At 39.2% G+C, this 21602-nt stretch overlaps 1 protein-coding gene across 5 annotated transcripts in view; it reads right to left on the bottom strand.

Moving 5' to 3' along the window:
* LOC130906240 (protein turtle homolog B-like) overlaps positions 1-21602 on the bottom strand; it is a 204187-nt gene that overhangs the window by 77166 nt on the left and 105419 nt on the right. For all 5 annotated transcript variants that reach the window (XM_057820342.1, XM_057820343.1, XM_057820341.1 and 2 more), the window contains exons 8-10: positions 13681-13823; positions 8182-8322; positions 3242-3358 (exon numbers count right to left, since the gene is read on the bottom strand). In XM_057820342.1, the coding sequence (XP_057676325.1) occupies positions 3242-3358; positions 8182-8322; positions 13681-13823 (401 nt within the window). The remainder of the gene's footprint in view (positions 1-3241; positions 3359-8181; positions 8323-13680; positions 13824-21602) is intronic.

A 21602-nucleotide genomic window follows, 5' to 3' on the forward strand; every position in this document is an offset into this window, starting at 1 on the left:
AGGCAAAAACAATCAAAGCAGACAGATACATTCTTCAGCGCCTCATTTCTGCATATGATGCTGGGTGGCCAGTCAATCTGAACCGTATTATGGCACATGAACTGTTTGTTGTACCATTATCTTTGGCAGAAGTAAATGGACAACTTCGTTCAGGATCGAAGGCCATACTCGCGGTGATCATAACTGCTGGTGTCGAATGCCCTGATCACCTTTATGACAAAGACTTAGACAAGGAGCCAATGCTCATAATTCATGGTCAGGCTCTGGTTATTGCCATTGCTAAGCCAGAAGGAGCAAAGACATTTGGAGACCTTGCTGGTGTCTTTGTAGAGGTTGTACTTAAAAGCGGAGCAAAATTCCAACGGATTGATGTCTTGTTCGATCTCTACCAAACACACTCAATCAAAAGTGAAACACGGAATCGCCATGGAAGAGGCTCGGTGGCAATCCGAAGACCTGTTGAAAGCACATATTTGCCTCTTCCTGCGAAGTGGGAAAATTTCTCATCAGGACAACAAGGCTGACCTTGCTTGATTCCTGTCACAACAGCTAATTCTGAGAGCACCAGTCAACAAAATCATAGTGGCAGCAGGTGGTTTTAGTGATGAAGAGGGTGTGGAAGCGTCCAATGCAATCCTGAACACAAATTGCATTGAAGCTAAGCATGAGGAAGCCGACACCAGAATTCTTCTCCATTGCATAACAAGCATGGCATCAACCATTGTTGTTTCAGCAAGAGACACTGACATATTGATCTTACTAATTTCCCACTTCCACATGATGCCATGCAAAAAATTCTGGATAAAAGCAGGTACATCAAAGGAGAGAAAGTACTTCCCAATCCATGCGATTGTGAAACATCTGAAGATGGAACCACAGGTTCTGAAACTGCTTCCAGCTTTCCATGCACTGACTGGAAGTGATTCCACATCATACATTGCAGGGCACACAAAAAAGTCATGTTGGGATTTGTTTATAATGTAACAGTTCTTGTCATGCACAGTTTTCATGGATATACATTTTCATTATCAACCTGTGGATGTATTGTTCAGTGTTATTGAATAATAGTTAAACTACACCACAAACTACGGTAAACTACATTGCTGGTTACAGTACACAACTACGTTTTGTCAAGTATGTTGTTCAGAAAAAAAAACAAAAACAAACAAAAAAAAAAAGGTTATTGCAAATCTGTCAACTCATTACAAAGATACTGCAAAAAGGAAAAATCGGCCATATTGAAAGACTTGGTTTCCAAAATAGTGTCAGTTCATTTATCTATTACAGAGTATTAGCACACAAAATTTGGTGCAAATCCATCCATCCACTTCAAAGTTATTGGACGGACAAGAAATACAGCTGCGGCCATATTTGTTTTGTCGTTTACGGCTAAACCGTAACTTTTCGTGATTGACATACGGCATAAATGGATTCAGCACCCAAAAACTATATAGAAACAACACTTGAATTACTTTTCCTCAAAAATGCCTACACCTTCTTATTTAAAGCCCTTTTTTGATTTGGGGACCTGGTTATATTTACAAATAGCCGTTTTCACACTGTATTTTTAAATTCACACAAGAGTATCATATAAAAGTAAAATATAATATTGGAATCACATAATATATCAGTGAATTTTTGGGTTTGTAATGGAATTTAGCACCTTACAAACAGAAAAAAACTATTTTTTGTCATTGTTTACATAGGCAATAATACAAGATGTTATTGATTCTGCAGTAAGGGTTCAAGGTGGTCTGGAGGGCTCAAATCTTATCTAATCTATCTTGATCTTTGATATATTTATGATAAATGGCTATACTTTTTCATTTTATTACCTTCTTTAAGTAATGGTAAGGATCAATGCCAACGTTGAGCAAATCCTCTTCCTCTGAATCCATATCCCCTCTTTATGTGGACTCATCTTTAGACTCGGCATACTTGTACTGTAATAATTGTACTGTTGTTCTACACCTTATTTTACCCCTGCCTTGTCGTTGTTCCATTTTGTTGATGTAATTGTGATTGTACAGCGCGGAGCATAAAGGGTTAATCTTTGCCCACAGTTTAGCAATGACCCGGAAACAGTCACCAGTTTGATTTGGCGGAGCCAGCAAGCAGCTACACATTGGTTGCCGCTGCCCTTGACGAATAAGTTGTTTCGAAAGGTAACCAGTTCACATTTTCTGTGGCAGCTGTGAACACTGTCACTTTCAGGTGTTATCATGTGCACATTTACTGCTGTCATGTATGTGCGTGCATAAATCAACTAGTGCTTATTTGTCAGTTAGTCCGTTAGTTGGTCTGTCGACATTTGGAGTCCCTGCCGGATTAAATTGGTGACTACTGTTTTTGAGTCATTGCTAAAATGTGGCGACATATTACTAAACTGTGGGTACAAAAAAATCAAACTGATGTTGACTAATGTCAGTCAAAAGTAGGCATGTGCCGGTTACCGGGTTCAAGATAGTGTGGTGTGAAAACGTCAAGGTTTCAAAATTGCTAAAATTTTCCGTCATACCATCCCTCTGGTATAAGCTTTTTTTTTTTTTTATGTCCCATAAATGCAGTGCTCACCCTTGCCCCTCAAGTTGTTGCTCAATGTCAGTGAGTCAGCAGTACTGCAAGTTGGCTGGAGGACATTAAACACCTGAACTTTTCCTCCCATCGAAGAAAATGAAGTAGCTGGTATGGGACTACTTCCGGTACGGGTGGTACTTAGGTGACCAACCCCCATGTAAAACATGTTTGCGGTGGCTACCAGAGAAGGCAATATCTCCAATATGATTTCGCATTTATAAAAATTAAAGGTTAGTAAACGCTGTCATGAACCTTTCCCACTAGCTATGAGAGTTAATTTCAGCGTTACATAGCGTAACATACTGTAACGTAAGCTTGTTAACAAGGCAGATAATGTGGCTAATTAGCATGACAATTTAATTTTATATAAAATATTTAATCAATATTTTTTAAAATTAATTTAACTTATCATTCTACTTATATTCCAATTTGCTAATATGTTGTTTCGAAAAATATATATATAATATTTTTTTGTAACTTAGAAATCTCAAAATAAAACATTTTAGAGCTGTAATCGCAATACCGTGCAACTGTGATATTTTTGCTTAAGGTTATTATACGGTCAGAATGTCATACCAGCCCATGCCTAGCCAAAAGTGAAAGCCAACTAATAAATGGTCACCATATGCGGTAGCAAGCATCTGAGAGAGCAGTAGTTACTTACCTTCCTCCATGTTATATTGGGAAAGGGGTCTCCTTCTGCTTCACATGGAATAACCAGCTCTCTCCCAGCCTCCTGTCTGTACTGCCCTCCAGGGACCACTGAGAATTTGGGAGGGTCCTGTCCAGGTTGAACATCAAAAAAAGGAAACAATGATGCAGTGTTGTTTCCATATTACAGAGATTCAAAACAATAACAAGCAAATGTAAACTGAAATATCATCTCATGACTACCTTGATACTAGGGGTTGGAACCACTGAGTACTCACAATACGATTTGCGGTACTAGGACCAGGATAATAATGATCACACAACAGTTATCCATAAATGGGTCAGGGAATCATTGAAGGATAATGTACAAAACAGAAGAACAAGCTCTTTTTATCCTTCTGCTGTGAATTGGAATGAGTTTATCACTAGGAGACGCTTGAAGTGGGAGGTATGGCAGCAAATTAATGACCATCAGTGGTAGCAAATGCCAGACAGTGAGTTATTTTGGGGCATTCGAAGTAATCCTGATGACTTTCAGTCACTTCCTGTTGATTTTGGGGGCATTTAGGGGCCACTTCTTGTTGATTTTTGGGCATTTACAGGTCATTTCCTGTTGATTTTGGCAGCAATAACTCCAACGACATTGATCAAGACTAATCTTGGCCCATTCTTCTCTACAAAACTGCTGTAGTTCTGTCAGATCCCTGGGATGCCTGGCATGAATCATGTCACAACATCTCAATGGGTTTCAAGTCTGGACTTTCACTTGGCCACTCCAGAAAGTGTATTTTGTTCTTCCGAAACCATTCTGAAGTTGATTTACTTCTGTGTTTTGGATCATTGTCTTGTATCAGCATCCATCCTCTTTTTAGGTTCAACTGTCTGATAGACTGCCTGAGGTTTTCCAGAAAAACACATCCTGATAAACTTTTGAATTCATTCTTCCATTAATGATTGCAAGTTGTCCAGGCCCCAACTCATGATGCTCCCTCCACCCTGCTTCACGATGGGGATGAGGTGTTGATATTGGTGAGCTGTTCCATTTTTCCTCCGCACATGACGTTGTGTGTTACTTCCAAACAAATCAACTTTGGTTTCATCAGTCCACAAAGTATTTTGCCAAAACTTCTGTGGAGTGTCCAAGTTGTTGCGAACATTAAATGAGACACAATGTTTTTTGTTTTTGGACTGTATTGGCATCCTCCATGGAGTCCTCCCAGGAACACCATTCTTGGCCATTGTTTTAGATATAGTTGATGTGTGCACAGAGATATTGGACTGTGCCAGTGATTTCTGTAAGTCTTTAGCAGACACTCTAAGGTTATTTTTTACCTCTCTGAGTATTCTGCGCTGAACTCTCGACGTCATCTTTGGTGGACGGGCACTCCTTGGAAGTTAGGCAGCAGTGCCAAACTGTCTCCATTTGTAGACAACTTCTCTGACTGTCGATTGATGAACATCCAGACTTTTAGAGATGGTTCTGTATCCTTTCCCAGCTTTATACAAATCAACAATCCTTGATCACAGGTCTTCAGACAGCTCTTTTGACCGAGCCATGATGCACATCAGACAATGCTTCTCATCAAGACAATTCTTACCAGGTGTGTGTTTTATAGTGGGCAGGGCAGCTTTAAACCACTCATCAGTGATTGGGCACACACCTGACTTAAATTGGTTTCAAATGCTCTTTCAGTCTCCTCAGGCAGAGGGTTCACTTACTTATTTTTCTCCCATCTGTCATTGTTTGCATGCTATCCTCATAAAAAATATATAAAAACTAGGGCTGTCAAAAGTATCGCGTTAACGGGCATTAATTATTTTTTAAAATTAATCACGTTAAAATATTTGACGAAATTAACGCACATGCCCCGCTCAAACAGATTAAAATGACAGCAGTGTCATGTCCACTTGTTACTTGTATTTTTTGTCCCCCTCTGCTCGCGCTTTGGTGCGACTGATTTTATGGGTTGACAAACTTGACATCAACAATGGCGAGCTACTAGTTTATTTTTTGATTGAACATTTTACAAATTTTATTAAAACGAAAACATTAAGAGGGGTTTTAATATAAAATTTCTATAACTTGTACTAACATTTATCTTTTAAGAACTACAAGACTTTCTATCCATGGATCGCTTTAACAGAATGTTAATGTTAATGCCATCTTGTTGATTTATTGTTATAATAAACAAATACAGTACTTATGTAGAGTACGTTGAATGTATATATCCATCTTGTGTCTTATCTTTCCATTCCAACAGTAATTTACAGAAAAATATGGCATATTTTATAGATGGTTTGAATTGCGATTAATTACGATTAATTAATTTTTAAGCTGTGATTAACTCGATTAAAAATTTTAATCGTTTAACAACCCTAATAAAAACCTATAAATGTTTGGGTGGTTTTAGTTAAAGCAGACACCGTTTTTACATCTGTGTGATTTTGACAAAGATCACATCACATTTGATGGTGATTTGATGCTTCCGCATCGAGCATATCGATAACCTTTTGGGCTACAAAGTATCACGATATATCACCTTTTTGATATATTGTCACACCTCTACCTGATACTGTACTTGCTAATGACATTTAAAGAGGCCCTCCACTAGTTTTGCAATATTTTGAATTGTTTCATGCATAAGATGAGAGTGTGCCCTGGTTAAAATGTTATTTTTTATTTTATTATTAAAATGAAATCGTTCTGTAAACAGTACGTTTTGAAATCGGTCACAGTGTCACGTCACACCCTGCCTCCTCAATATTATGTACAGTATATGGTATTTCCTATTACAACGGTTTACTTTTTTTTTTTTTTTTTTTTTTTACAGCAAGATTCCCCCAAAAATCCTTATGTGTAACTACATAGTCTGAAATTAATGTCACGATGCTCTCCTCCTAACAGGGGTATAAACCCACGCTATCATCGTGGCAGTTGAGCATACTGACTACTGTGCCAGTAGCCTAGTCTAGCTCGAGGTGTTACTACACTCATTTAAGTTCTCAGATTGGTTGGTTCTACATGCATAGCACTTGCTTTTAATCGTCTTCAGTAGTTTGGTAATCAGTATACTAGACTGCAAAAAGGTTAGTGTGGGTGGATGGGAGTAGGGATAAAGTGGGAAAAAAGGGATGCAGTGATGTCATCACTGCCATCAAACTATTATTATCGTGATAAAAAAAAGTGTTTACATAATTAAACCGCATTTTTTAAATTTAAAAACAAAACTGCTGATAAATGTATGGTGACCAAAGCACTAGTTTTTACTTGTATTTAATCGTTTGACTGGAAAATTCTGCTTACCACAGCTGAATTTGATCGTATATTTAATATTTATTTTTAGAGTGTTGCGTAAATGTGAAACAACAGAAAAATTGGTTCAAAAGTCAACTGCTGCATGGCCATACAGTATTAAGATACATTTTTGCATAATAATTGTTGGAATGCTTTGACTTATGTTTGACTTACAGTATATATGATTAGTGCTGTCAAATTTCTTGCGTTAATGGGGGGTAATTAATTTTTTAAATTGATCACATTAAAATATTTGACGCAATTACTGCATGCATGAATGACCCGTTCATGCCTTGCCTCAAACAGTTCACAATGTTGCCGTTTTAGCACATTGACAGCGAAAAGGCAGAGAAATGCGAGTGGACACAGTCGTTGTCAAGTATTGTGGCAAACGATGTGGGGAAGAATGACAGGAAACGATCTTTTTCTTAACACGCTTAATTGAACACAACGCAGAACACACTGTATACCATTTGCAGCCACCACTGACACTCATGGTTGCCCAACTTCCCATCATGCATTTGGGCGGAACAGTTAAGTCGCTACAGTATCATTTAGTGAAAGCACAACAAAAATAATATTCCTATCTCTCAAAAAAATAATGTTCACAAAAAGAAAAGCGCTCAATGCAAAGAGAACTGGCATTCCCAATCAAAAAAGCTATGCAAAATACACATAAAACTTACTCAGACTTTGCCTTGGCTAGATCTCTTAATTAATTTAAAACTCGCCATTGACACCTTGTGGTTTATTTTAATCACTATCTTACGTAGTCAAAGACACTGTGGAAGAACGGCAGGGAACCCATGTGACGTCCCGCTCAGCGACATCAACAATGGTGAACCATTAGTTTATTTTTTGATTGAACATTTTACAAATTTTATTAAAACGAAAACATTAAGAGGGGTTTTAATTAGGGCTGTCAAAATTATCGCGTTAACGGGCGTTAATTAATTTTTTAAATTAATCACGTTAAAATATTTGACGCAATTAACGCACAAATGCCCCGCTCAAACATATCTGCTGGCGCTTGGGTGCGACTGATTTTATAGGTTTGAGCAACCATGAGCATTGTGTAAGTAATTATTGACATCAACAATGGCGGGCTACAAGTTTATTTTTTGATTGAAAATTTTACAAATTTTATTAAAACGAAAACATGAAGAGGGGTTTTAATATAAAATTTCTATAACTTGTACTAACAGTTATCTTTTAATGACTACACGTCTTTCTATCCATGGATCGCTTTAACAGAATGTTAATAATGGTAATGCCATCTTGTTGATTTATTGTAATAATAAAGAAATACAGTACTCATGTACCGTATGTTGAAAGTTTATGTCTGTCTTGTGTCTTATCTTTCCATTCCAACAATAATTTACAGAAAAATATGGCATATTTTAGAGATGGTTTGAATTGCAATTAATTACGATTAATTAATTTTTAAGCTGTGATTAACTCAATTAAAAATTTTAATTGTTTGACAGCCCTACTTATAATATAATATAATATTATATTATATTATATTATAATTTGATTAGTAAAAATTCCGTTTGTTCGATCATTTGTACAGAAAACTAGAAATAAATGCCTGTTTTAAACCCAAGCACAAAAACATGTCATATGATCATATAATGATTTAACAGCAGCAAATGTACCTTTAGCACCAGGGGAGCAGGAGGGGACCAACCCATGGAACCCAGGGCATTGTAAGGCATGCAGGTATAGGTGCCGAGAGAGTCCTCTGTCACCTCTGCCACACGGATGCTCCCATCGTCCATTTGGCTCCAACCAGGGTACTATAAATGACATTAACACTCAATGGATTTCACGTAACTACGTCTAATCATACATATTTGTTCATTGCTGTTCTATTACTGTGTTCAAACTTATTCTCCTCCGCAAAGACGTGATAAGGTGGCATAGGAATTCATTGTTTACACTTGGTCGCTGACTAGTATTTTTCCACTGTGTACTGCACATGGATTGGCCCAGGGAAGGATATTGACTTGCTCATTTGCATTAGGACAATATACAAAACTGACCTGATGGTCGGCCCCCCGAGAGATTGATATATAATATCTTGAAATAACCACTTAAATGTGTCATTAATTAATTAAAATGAGAATTAAATACATAAAGTGTAATCAATTCATTAAAATACCAGCTCATTTAATGTCAAACCATACAAAACAATTTCACTATTAAAGCAACACTAGGTAACTTTTCAGTTTTGGTCAATTTTAGCAAGGCTGGTGGACAACAATGGAAGACGTATCCCATGAAGACCAGCGCACACCCACACAGTGTTGTAAAATCATGATCTGCCTTGGATCAAACAACATTTTTGTTTCTGAGGGACAAATAGTAATAAGTAGGGATGTACCGAAAGCAAAACTCTTGGCCGAAACCGAAAACCGAATATTGGAAACACTTAGCCAAAAAATACATATGCATATAATTCATTTTTTATTTATTTATTTATTTATTTATATTTGGCATTGGTTCTACAACCCCAGAGGCTCGAGAAATTTAGTTTGAAAGGTGCCGATTCTGGAACCTAATGGGAGGGTGCTGTGGTAATTCTAGGATTTTTCTGAAAGAAGGGCCAAGAAGGGACCACCGTGTAACGTCCGGGGCTAAGTGTTACTGCCATTTTTGGTCAGTGTTTTGTTTGGTCAACAAGGCAATACACAGATTATCCAGCATGAGGTGGTAAAAACATCTGGTAAAAACTACTACTGGTAGAAACCAGTCAAGTTTGTAATAATTTAAATTTAATCATAATGTGTGCGAGTAATGATACAATACATGCAACAATAATTGTAATCTATATGTATCTTTTTTGAAAAGCCATTTTAAACACAAAAGTAGCATTTATATAACGTGCTCTATCGACAACAATATCTCATTGTCTCTCACTTCAAATAAAAAGGATTCACCGTTTCCATGCTTTGGAATAAAATGGGAACCGGGGCACTTCAGGGGCCATTCAAATTAGAGAGGAGGCCAGTGCCCCCGTGGCACCCCCATAAAACCGCCACTAGGAGGGTGGGTTCACAGCGACAGTAAGTAAGCCATCAAGCCAGAAGTGTTAGATCTCTGTGTTTTGATTACTTCATCACAAGAGGACTAAGGTTCTTCATACTTTCAGGTAAACTTTCAGCCTTTCAACCGAAAACCGAAAATGCAATTTTAGCTATTTCAGCCAAATGTTTTCAGCGCCGATTTTCGGTTTGATCTCTAGTAAAAAGATAATGAATGTAGTTGCGGCTAAACAATAGCATATGACGTTTAGCAACCGTGTGGCTTAGTGTGGCTACTGACCTCCCTCACCCCACCCGAACTCGTCAGCCAGTGAAAGCTGGGCCAATGTTTATTCTTGAATATCCTGGTAGTCGCTCTTTTTTTTCCCTCCTCGGACAAAACTTTTTCTCTCTTTTGTTGCTCTGCCATCTCTGCAGAATTCTCGTGAAAGCGTTTACATTGACTTCCATCTTTAAAATGAATAGGGAAATTGGGAAGTGACGAATGTCCTAAAGCAGTCAGCACCTTTGTAGTTTTTTTGTGTGGCCGGGTCCCTGCCACCCTCCTCATAGTTAATTAGTGCCCGTGAACACGATACAAACCCCCTCAAGGTATAAAAGAGGTGACATTCAACCAGCTGTCAGTCGACATATATCACCACAAATGTGAAAATATTTTATAAAGGTTGAAAAGCTACCTAGTGTTGATTTAATTAATTATTTCATGGACATGTGTTGCAGCACTTCATGAATTTACTTATTTGTAGCAGCCCCTCGGAATGACGACGTGAGATCGACTGGTGTGATGTGTAAGGTTTCTTTATTCTGCATACAGTATACCCTTTACGACACCGTGAAACTAAAATTTATACAAATAATTACTATTTCACAGTGGGCAAATAAACAATTGCAAACACAAATAAGATACCTCACTGCGCTCTCCGAGGCGTGCAAACCAACCCGAAAACAGAAGAGCCACTCCAAGACAAATCGAGCGGACATCAGCTGGTCAAATCAAATTAAAACGGTTTAGATGTTAAAGAGGCGAAGGATAGATACCGTTTCAACTCAACGGGGAAGCGGTCTTATGAGATGCGGCTGTCTGGTGATTTACAACTGGATGTTACGTCGTTTAAATATTAGCGTAGGTCCAAAATAAATCCATAAACAATTTATAAAAATCGAAAAGATTGTTTCTCAAATACAATTTAAACTACACACAATCAACTATTGGCCTTTTACAACGATTATTTTTCAAACCTGTCCTGTTTATCTGCTTAGGCACGGAAAATAGGAATCTGAGAGTCTTTAATGTATCACATTTGAGTTTCATGAATGTAATCTTTTATGCATTTATATATTTCGTTCTGTCCTCTTGGGTCCTCCAAATGACTTTATAATGGGCTTTTCCTGTCTTTTGTTCGTATTATTATTATTGTATCATTTATTATACATATTATCATCTGAAATGTTTTGTCATGTCGTCTTGTTATAAACAGTGTGGTTATTTTTACTTTAAAAAAGTAATTACAAGCACATTTTACAACATCTTTCACAAAAAAAGTGTATAAACTAATTGAACTGATTTTTTTATTAAAAAAAGTAGGTCATACCTTGACTTTTTCTTTAAATTTCACTATTATAAGAGTGTAACGATATACAAACTTTCAAATGCTGTGAGAAAAAAAAGCCATTGAACCGTGACTTGTGTGCATCCTCACACCCCTAATTTACAGTGGGGCAAATAAGTATTTAGTCAACCACCAATTGTGCAGGTTCTCCTACTTGAATTGATGAGAGAGGCCTGTAATTGTCAACATGGGTTAACCTCAACCATGAGAGACAGAATGTGAAACCCCCCCCCCCAGAAATTTCATTGTTTGATTTTTAAAGAATTTATTTCCAAATTAGAATGGAAAATAAGTATTTTGTCACCTACAAACAAGCAAGATTTCTGGCTGTCAAAAAGGTCTAACTTCTAAAAAAAAAGCTCCACTCGTTACATGTATTAATGGTAACTGTTTTAACTCATTATCAGTATAAAAGACACCTGTCCACTACCTCAGTCAGTCACACTCCAAACTCCACTATGGCCAAGACCAAAGAGCTGTCAAAGGACACCAGAGAAAAAATTGTAGACCTGCACCAGGCTGGAAAGACTGAATGTGCAATAGGTAAAACGCTTGGTGTAAAGAAATCAACTGTGGGAGCAATTATTACAAAATGGAAGACATACAAGACCACTGATAATTTCCCTTGATCTGGGGCTCCATGCAAGATCTCACCCCGTGGCGTCAAAATGATAACAAGAACGGTGAGCAAAAATCGCAGAACCAAACGGGGGGACCTAGTGAACGACTTACAGAGAGCTGGGACCACAGTAACAAAGACTAATATCAGTAACACATTGCGCTGCCAGGGATTCAAATCCTGCCATGCCAGACGTGCCCCCTTGCTGAAGAAAGTACACATCCAGGCCTGTCTGCGGTTCGCTAGAGAGCATTTGGATGATCCAGAAGAGGACTGGGAGAATGTGTTATGGTCAGATGAAACCAAAATAGAACTTTTTGGTAGAAACACACGTTCTCGTGTTTGGAGGAGAAAGAATACTGAATTGCATCCGAAGAACACCATACCCACTGTGAAGCATGGGGGTGGAAACATCATGCTTTGGGGCTGTTTTTCTGCAAAGGGACCAGGACGAGTGATCTGTGTAAGGAAAGAATGAATGGGGCCATGTATCGAGAGATTTTGAGTGAAAATCTTCCATCAGCAATGGCATTGAAGATGAGACGTGGCTGGGTCTTTCAGCATGACAATGATCCCAAACACACAGCCAGGGCAACAAAGGAGTGGCTTGGTAAGAAGCATTTCAAGGTCCTGGAGTGGCTTAGCCAGTCTCCAGACCTCAACCCCATAGAAAATCTGTGGAGGGAGTTGAAAGTCCGTGTTAGCCAATGACAACTCCAAAGATCACTGCTCTAGAGGAGATCTGCCTGGAGGAATGGGCCAAAATACCAGCAACAGTGTGTGAAAAGCTTGTGAAGAGTTACAGAAAACGTTTGGCCTCTGTTATTGCCAACAAAGGGTACATAACTAAGTACTGAGATAAACTTTTGGTATTGAGCAAAAACTTATTTTCCACCATGATTTGCAAATAAATTCTTTAAAAATCAAACAACGTGATTTTCTGGGTTTTTTTCCCACATTCTGTCTCTCATGGTTGAGGTTCACCCATGTTGACAATTACAGGCCTGTCTAATATTTTCAAGTGGGAGAACTTGCAAAATTAGTGGTTGACTAAATACTTATTTGCCCCACTGTATATACTGTAGGTACAGTATATTTTTCAATATGCAGGTGAGGCTCTGAATCTCATGCCTTTGCTTTAGTTGCTTTGACTAAAAAACATCACACAAGGTTCAAGGATGCGTCTTTCAAGAAAAGTTTAGTGCAAGTGACTACTTCTGGTAATTAGAAAAAAAAAATTATTATATTGTAGCGTCTACAAGTACGCCAACTTGGTGATGATAATGCTCTCAGCAGGAAAACAGTACATTATGTTCAATGGATTGTATCCGCCTGGACGCCACGAACTGTATGTAAAAAAAGTTGATGGAAAGTTTAAGATGACGCTCACCACGCTAAATGCTAATGCTAACGGGAACACCAATGGTATGCTAACGCTCTAGGCCACCTAACCAAACATCATCGCGTTTGCAACGGTGTCACCACCCACTTCCCACCTCCCCCTCTGCACTTTCCAGGACAGGCAGGCAGGCAGGCAGGCAGATGTGTGAAAATTTTCAGAAAACTTAAAAAAAATTAAAAAAAAAAATTTGTAGTAACGCACTAACGCTCCCCTTCACATCCTCAGTAACGATAACGGCATTGTAAAGATGGGAAAAGAAATTAATTAGATTACAACTGAAAAAAATAACGCCGTTATACTCTAACGTCGTTATTAGCCACACTGGATATAAAAGGTGCACCTTCCTCTGACCTGTTGAATAAAAGATACCTGCTGTAGAGGAATGTGGCTTTGACTGATGCAGTAAATCATGTAATTTTTTTTCTCTACAAATTCTTACACATGAATGAGAGTAAAGTTGCATGAGTGCTTCTGTTTACCTTATCTATCCGAAGTGGGAGACCATCTTTTTTCCACCTAACCAAAGTTACAGGCGGGTTGGCATCTACAGGACATCGGATAAAGCCCGGCAGTCCAATGGCCACGTAGAGTACAGATGGCATGTTTACAACCCGGGCAGGATCTGCTCAAACACAAATTTAAAGAAAGCGCATGACAAAATGAAAGATTCTCTCTAATAAGGGCAAAGTAATAAAATTTCCTGAACTGTACATAGTATTATAATTATTGACATACAATGGTAATTTTAATAACTTTATGCTGAAAACATAGCCAACGCTATTGATTGCATTGGGCATCGGTGATTCTCATGCCTGCATATGTTGTTTTTTATTGGCATGCTAAGGTGGGACCATTGACTCCCACTAGCTTAGCTACTCCAGAGCCATGAAACTAACAAATAACTGACAAACTGCACGGAATTGGTTGTAATCAACTCCACCGACGAATTAACCCACCACTAACTCGAAGAATAAGCCTAATGTCAAAAATTCTGAACTTCCCCTTGAATGTGTGTGTGCGTTTATTTCAGAAAAATGCTCTGGAAAAACCTGACACCAGAAATGCTTAACTTGCTAGTCTTACTCAGTGGGAACGCAAAGGTTTTGCTCGCATTCGCGCCTACAAATAATTTGTTGCGAGTTAAGAAAGAAAAAATGGGAGAACGAGTACGAGCACAGATTTTACCCCTTCAATTTACATTTTGCTCTTATTAAATATGACAGATTTGATGATGTCTTCATCCCCGTCTTTTTTAGTTTACAATGAACCATTAGTTATTTGAGAGCTGACAATCCTTACAGGCTCCGTATTCCTCCGATAGGGCTGATGATTGGTGGCGTGACCAATAAAACGTGGGTTAAAACATAACGTTATTGACTGAGGTAAAATTCAACTGACCCTTGTCGTTTGGAGCATATGAAACAGCGGGATTACAATCGCTGTAAAGTGGAAAGGAAGAAAATTGAGTGCTATTTTCAAAAGATTTTAACCAAAAAGGGAAAGGAAATTGGCGAGAGAAATGGAGCAGGAGATGCTTTCTGGGTCTGACAGTATCGAGTCCGAAGATATGCCGACAGCCAGTGTTAGCAGCGACAATGCTAGCAAGATTTACAAATTCCAATCAGATTGGCTGAAATGCTTTTCTTGGCTAACGCTATAAGATTTTAAATTCTGTAAATAAGGCCAGCGGACGTTAGTGTTCCCGTAGTCAAATGAGCGGACCCTAAAACTAGCGTACCCGCGTAATCCAAGCATAACAGTAGATCAGGGGCAGCCAACTCCTGTCCTCAAGGGCCCCTATCCAGCTTGTTTTCCATGTCTCCCTCCACCAACACACCTGACTCAAATAATTAGAATCGTTATCAGGCTCCTGCAGCGGTTACTGATGAGCTGATCATTTGATTCAGGTGTTTTAAAGGAGGGAGACCTGCAGTACCTGCTACTCCTGCAGTAGATGCATTCGGACCGAGCGGCAAGACACATAACTACAGTGTTCTTGCGTTGTTGCAAAGTCTTAAAAAACACTCTTAACACTCTAAGACATATAGTGACACCATTGCCATCTTTTAAAAATGAAATGAAGTCGCTTGCTCTTAAATCCGCTCCATCTCCATGTGCGTTACATGTGCTGTCACGTCAATACAATTTTATGTGATGCCCCTGAGCAGATGGTAGGTTATAGTTCTCATTTATGTGACACTGTAAATCCACAAATATGTATAAGTACTGGCCAAGGTTGGTGAATCTTAGTAGTGGACCTCTCTGACTACTCATATACTATATAATTTTTTCACATGACTGTAACTCCTGCCGTAGATCGCTGGATGAATTCAACCAAGCATGCTAGGCGTCTTGACTATAAGAAATGGGACAACAATGTATTTTGCCATTAGATACCAATAGTGCATGTACTGTATATGTTCATTATTTGATGTTCATAATAAAAGTGCACTATAAGCTATTTAAAAAAAAAAAAAATCTCCAATTTTTTTTCTGTGCTCCCAATTTTTTAACCTGTGCTCCTGATGAAAAAGCTTAGTGTACAGCCCTGTGAAGTAAACACTACTTTGTTGAGTGGTCATGTCAAAACAGTCATTAATAATAAGTTGCCTGATACTCTTGTTGCCCTCTGTTTGAAGTGCACTGTTCAAGCCCTTCTTGCTGTAAGTCATTTTTTGACACTGACATCTTTGAACAGTGGCCATAGCAATATTTACAATGTTGTACAAAGTCATACAAGCCATTTCAAATTTTTATACTTAAATGCTTATTGTTCACGAGATCTTTATATACCATATTTTTCGGACTATAAGTCGCAGTTTTATTCATAGTTTGGCGTGGTTTGGTGCGACTTATACTCTGGAGCGACTTAGGTGTGAAATTATTAACACATTATTACGGTATATCATTTCACATGTTATTTTGGTGTTTTGGAGTGACACTGATGGTTTGGTAAACTTGTGAGCATGTTATTTAAGCTATAGTTATCTGAATAACTCTTGATAGCTATGTCACGTTAACATATCGGCCACGTTCGCATTTCGTTGTTCATGCATCATGTAACATTATCATACTGTACACTTATTTAGCATGTTGTTCTCTATTGTATTTTTATTCTAATTTGCCTTTCAAGATGACATATCTGTTCTATGCGTTGAATTTTCTCAAATTAATTTCCCCCAAAAATGTGACTTTACTCCAGTGCGACTTATATATATATTTTTTCCTCTTCATTGCGCATTTTTGGGCGGGTGCCGACTTATACCCAGATGCAACTTATAGTCCGAAAAATTCGGTACTTAATATTTACATTAAATGTATAATTGTTAAATTCAGTGGGGCAAATAAGTATTTAGTCAACCACTAATTGTGCAAGTTCTCCCACTTGAAAATATTAGAGAGGCCTGTAATTGTCAACATGGGTAAACCTCAACCATGAGAGACAGAATGTGGAAAAAAAAAAAAAAAAAAAAAAAAAGAAAATCACATTGTTTGATTTTTAAAGAATTTATTTGCAAATCATGGCGGAAAATAAGTATTTGGTCAATACCAAAAGTTCATCTCAATACTTTGTTATTTACCCTTTGTTGGCAATAACAGAGGCCAAACGTTTTCTGTAATTCTTCACAAGCTTTTCACACATTGTTGCTGGTATTTTGGCCCATTCCTCCATGCAGATCTCCTCTAGAGCAGTGATGTTTTGGGGCTGTCGATGGGTAACACGGACTTTCAACTCCCTCCACAGATTTTCTATGGGGTTGAGATCTGGAGACTGGCTGGGCCACTCCAGGACCTTGAAATGCTTCTTAGGAAGCCACTCCTTTGTTCATCTGGCTGTATGTTTGGGATCATTGTCATGCTGAAAGACCCAGCCACGTCTCATCTTCAATGCACTTGCTGATGGAAGGAGATTTTCACTCAAAATCTCTCGATACGTGGCCCCATTCATTCTTTCCTTTACACAGATCAGTCGTCCTGGTCCCTTTGCAGAAAAACAGCCCCAAAGCATGATGTTTCCACCCCCATGCTTCACAGTAGGTATGGTGTTCTTCGGATGCAATTCAGTATTCTTTCTCCTTCAGACACGAGAACCTGTGTTTGTACCAAAAAGTTCTATTTTGGTTTCATTTGACAATAACACATTCTCCCAGTCCTCTTCTGGATCATTCAAATGCTCTCTAGCGAACCGCAGACGGGCCTGGACGTGTACTTTCTTCAGCAGGGGGACACGTCTGGCAGTGCAGGATTTGAGTCCCTGGCGGCGCATTGTGTTACTTATAGTAGCCTTTGTTACTGTGGTCCCAGCTCTCTGTAGGTCATTCACTAGGTCCCCCCGTGTGGTTCTGGGATTTTTGCTCACCGTTGTTGTTTCATTTTGATGCCATGGGGTGAGCTCTTGCATGGAGCCCCAGATCGAGGGAGATTATCAATGGTCTTGTATGTCTTCCATTTTCTAATAATTGCTCCCACAGTTGATTTCTTTACACCAAGCGTTTACCGATGGCAGATTCACTCTTCCCAGCCTGGTGAAGGTCTACAATTTTGTCTCTGGTGTCCTTCGACAGCTCTTATTTCCTCTAATTTGAAAATAAATACTTTGAAAATCAAACAATGTAATTTTCAGTTGTTGTTTTTTTCCCCACAGTCTGTCTCTCATGGTTGAGGTTTACGCATGTTGACAATTACAGGCCTCTCTAATCTTTTCAAGTAGGAGAACTTGCACAATTGGTGGTTGACTAAATACTTATTTGCCCCACTGTATGTTAAATTGAAAGCTAGTAAATAAATAACAAGTATTATATTTTATGTATTTATTCAGATTTTCAAATTATTTAAAAGTCTGTTTGGGTGAATTTATCGTTATCAAGGTAAATCTGCTCAATATACTTAAGGCCGAATTGCCCAGCTCTAGTTTGGACAAATTTTAAATATGCACAAAGCAATGTATATCGCGATAAAGATTGTTCCCACGGAGAGAGAGCGCGAGAAAGAGAGAGATGTTGTAGATGACGTAAGGTAGAGCGACGCCAGCAGAGGAGGTAGGAGTGGAGTAGGCGGTGTGACTGTGAGCACGATAACGACATCTTCTACTGTAAAGGAGAGGAGATGTTTAAAAAAAAAAAAAAAAAAAATAGGTAGCGCTAGAGTGAAATAGAGTGAAAAAAAATATTAGCGCGATATCACCAGATTAACTTTGTAACCTCCAAAGTCCAAACCACCATTCTTGGCAGCTCTCTGGCATAAAGAACACAGAGGATCGCTGCCAGCAGCATCACAGACAAGAATATCAGCCAAGTTTCTAAAAATAGCTCACAGACACAGTTATTGCTCGCAGGCACCACTATAGCTCCCGACCTGCTGGTTCACAATGCAAAAAGCAGTTATTCACTGGAAAGGACCTTAGGGAGACAGACTGCTATTAGTAAAGGTGGGAAATTGCGGGTGAAAGATTCAGTGATAAAATGTTAAAAAAGCAAAAATAATGACCAATTTAAAGTCTGATGTGGAATTGTGAAATTGCATTACCATACATGACAAATGACAATGTTTGGTGGGAGCCCTCTGCAGTGTAACACTGAAAAAATATAGCTGCTCTAACAGCTATGATGTAATCCCATTGCTCACCCTCCCTCTTTCCCAAGATCGGTGTTTCCTGTGTCAGTTTGTCACACACAGCACATGCTAATGTATAACAATCTGAAGAGGCAGGTGAGTGAGAGAATGCAAAACATCTGTTGCCGTGACTACTGCCGATTTCAGTATTATATTGTCATTCTGCTTCCAATATGACTGCTGAAATGTCCAAATGATGTGTTTTTTTTCTGTAGTTACTTGTACACTGATGGATAATGTAGTGATTTTAGTGACGAGAACACAAAGTGGCATAATAGATATGCTTTATGTATTATCAAAGTGACAACATGGGCAATAGGCATGTGCCGATTACTGGTTTCACAGTTTAGCGTGGTATGCAAACGTCACGGTTTCAGAACCACTAAAATTATTTGTCATACCATAGTTACGGTATTAGGTATTTCTGAGGTCCAAAAAATGTAGCGAGCAGCAGCAGTGCTCACTCATCCCCTTCCAGTTGTTGTTCTGTCTTGTGTCTGTCAGTGACACTACACCTGAGCCCCCCCCCCCCCCCTCAAAAATAAACAGTCTTTAGTATGGGAGTACTTCGGCTACTGAAAACAAACAGACGGCTGCAACTTAGAAGAGGATGGACAGTGGACATGCAGGCAACACCTCCAACATGATTCCACATTAATGTGATCATCATCTATCACTTTACACAAAATTTAGGGTAAGTAAACGCTGTCATGAACGTTTCCTACCAGTTACAAGAGTTCACTCAAGCTGGTTTTGTGTGTCTAGCGATGGTAAAACAAATACCATAAGGTACAGGCAGGGCTGTCAACAGACTTGCAGGGGCCCGGGGACAAGAGACCATTATAGGGCCCCCCACCACACCCCACCCCTGCCACCGGCTTGTCACGATTTACATCATTTTGATCATTCTCTGTAAAAGATAGGTCTTCATTACTACTAATGCATGACAACATCAACAACAACAACAGCATTCGTAATGAATGCAGACTGACTGACACACGCTCCCTACCGATCTGCAGCTGCTGCGCTGAATGGGACCCGGGACGCGCCCCCTCCTCAGCTCTGACTGTGGGCTGCCTGACAGCTCCCTGTCTCTCCCTGACAGGCTCCTCTGCTGTTCCACTGCTGCTCGTTTATGCTGTTTTGGTGATGGATTCGTATTAGCGTTTGCTATAATACACAGTGGGTTGTAAACCCAAGATAAATCCAGCTGCCGGACCAGAGTCTGTTCAGCCTTGCGCACCTGCTCCCCACAGACTAACATATAACCCTGATCTCCCATCACCTTCTCTTTCCTCGGCTCAACGCGAGCAGGATGTTTTGTCATACCGCAAATAAATAGGCTACAAGCGGCCAGTGACGGACTCGAATCGGGCTTTGGTCACAGTGATCGCGAATGTATACGTTCAGTGTTAGCAGCCGTTGTTCACTTACCGACATCACCGCCCAAAGCCAACTCAAGCCCTAATTCTCTGGCTTCTTGTACCCCTTTTACATACTTCATCATTTTTTCTCGTTCACCTCTATGATCTTCATCTCTTTTTCTTTTTTCTTTTCATTTCTGCGCACCAGATTTATGATGACTTGCCATGTTTAGAGTTTGTAACAATGAAAGATTTTAATTTCCCGCTTCAGGGCACGTACAGTTGTGGTCAGAAGTTTACATACATTTGTGTCATGGCTCTCTTGAGTTTCCAGTTATTTCTACAACTCCGATTTTTCTCTGATAGAGTGATTGGAACAGATACTTCTTTGTCACAAAAAACATTCATGAAGTTTGGTTCTTTTATGACTTTATTATGGGTGAACAGAAAAAAGTGATCAAATCTGCTGGGTCAAAAATATACATACAGCAGTGCTAATATTTGATAACATGTCCCTTGGCCATTTTCACTTCAATTAGGCGCTTTTGGTAGCCATCCACAAGCTTCTGGCAAGCTTCTGGTTGAATCTTTGACCACTCCTCTTGACATAATTGGTGCAGTCCAGTTAAATTTGATGGCTTTCTGACATGGACTTGTTTCTTCAGCATTGTCCACAAGTTCTCAATGAGGTTTAAGTCAGGACTTTGGGAAGGCCATTCGAAAACCTTAATTCTAGCCTGATGTAGCCATTCCATTACCACTTTTGATGTGTGTTTGGGTCATTGTCCTGTTGGAACACCCAACCGCACCCAAGACCTAATCTTCGGGCTGATGACTTTAGGTTATCTTGAAGAATTTGAAGGTAATCATCCTTCTTCATTATTCCATTTACTCTCTGTAAAGCACCAGTTCCATTTCCATTTACTCTCTGTAAAGCACCAGTTCCATTGGCAGCAAAACAGCCCCACAGCATAATACTACCACCACCGTGCTTGACGGTAGGCATGGTGTACTTGGGGTTAAAGGCCTCACCTTTTCTCCTCCTAACATATTGCTGGGCATTGTGGCCAAACAGCTCAATTTTTGTTTCGTCTGACCACAGAACTTTCCTCCAGAAGGTCTTTGTCCATGTGATCAGCAGCAAACTTCAGTAGAGCCTAAAGGTGCCGCTTTTGGAGCAAGAGCTTCCTTCTTGCACGGCAGCCTCTCAGTCCATGGAGATGCAAAACACGCTTGACTGTGGACACTGACACCTGTGTTCCAGCAGCTTCTAATTCTTGGCAGATCTGCTTTTTGGCGATTCTCGATTGAATCTTCACCCTCCTGACCAATTTTCTCTCAGGAGCAGGTGATAGCTTGTGTTTTCTTCCTGATCGTGGCAGTGACAAAACAGTGCCATGCACTTTATACTTACAAACAATTGT

The sequence above is a fragment of the Corythoichthys intestinalis genome, chromosome 18 (genome assembly GCF_030265065.1).
Source record: "Corythoichthys intestinalis isolate RoL2023-P3 chromosome 18, ASM3026506v1, whole genome shotgun sequence".
Classification (NCBI taxonomy): Eukaryota; Metazoa; Chordata; class Actinopteri; order Syngnathiformes; family Syngnathidae; genus Corythoichthys; species Corythoichthys intestinalis.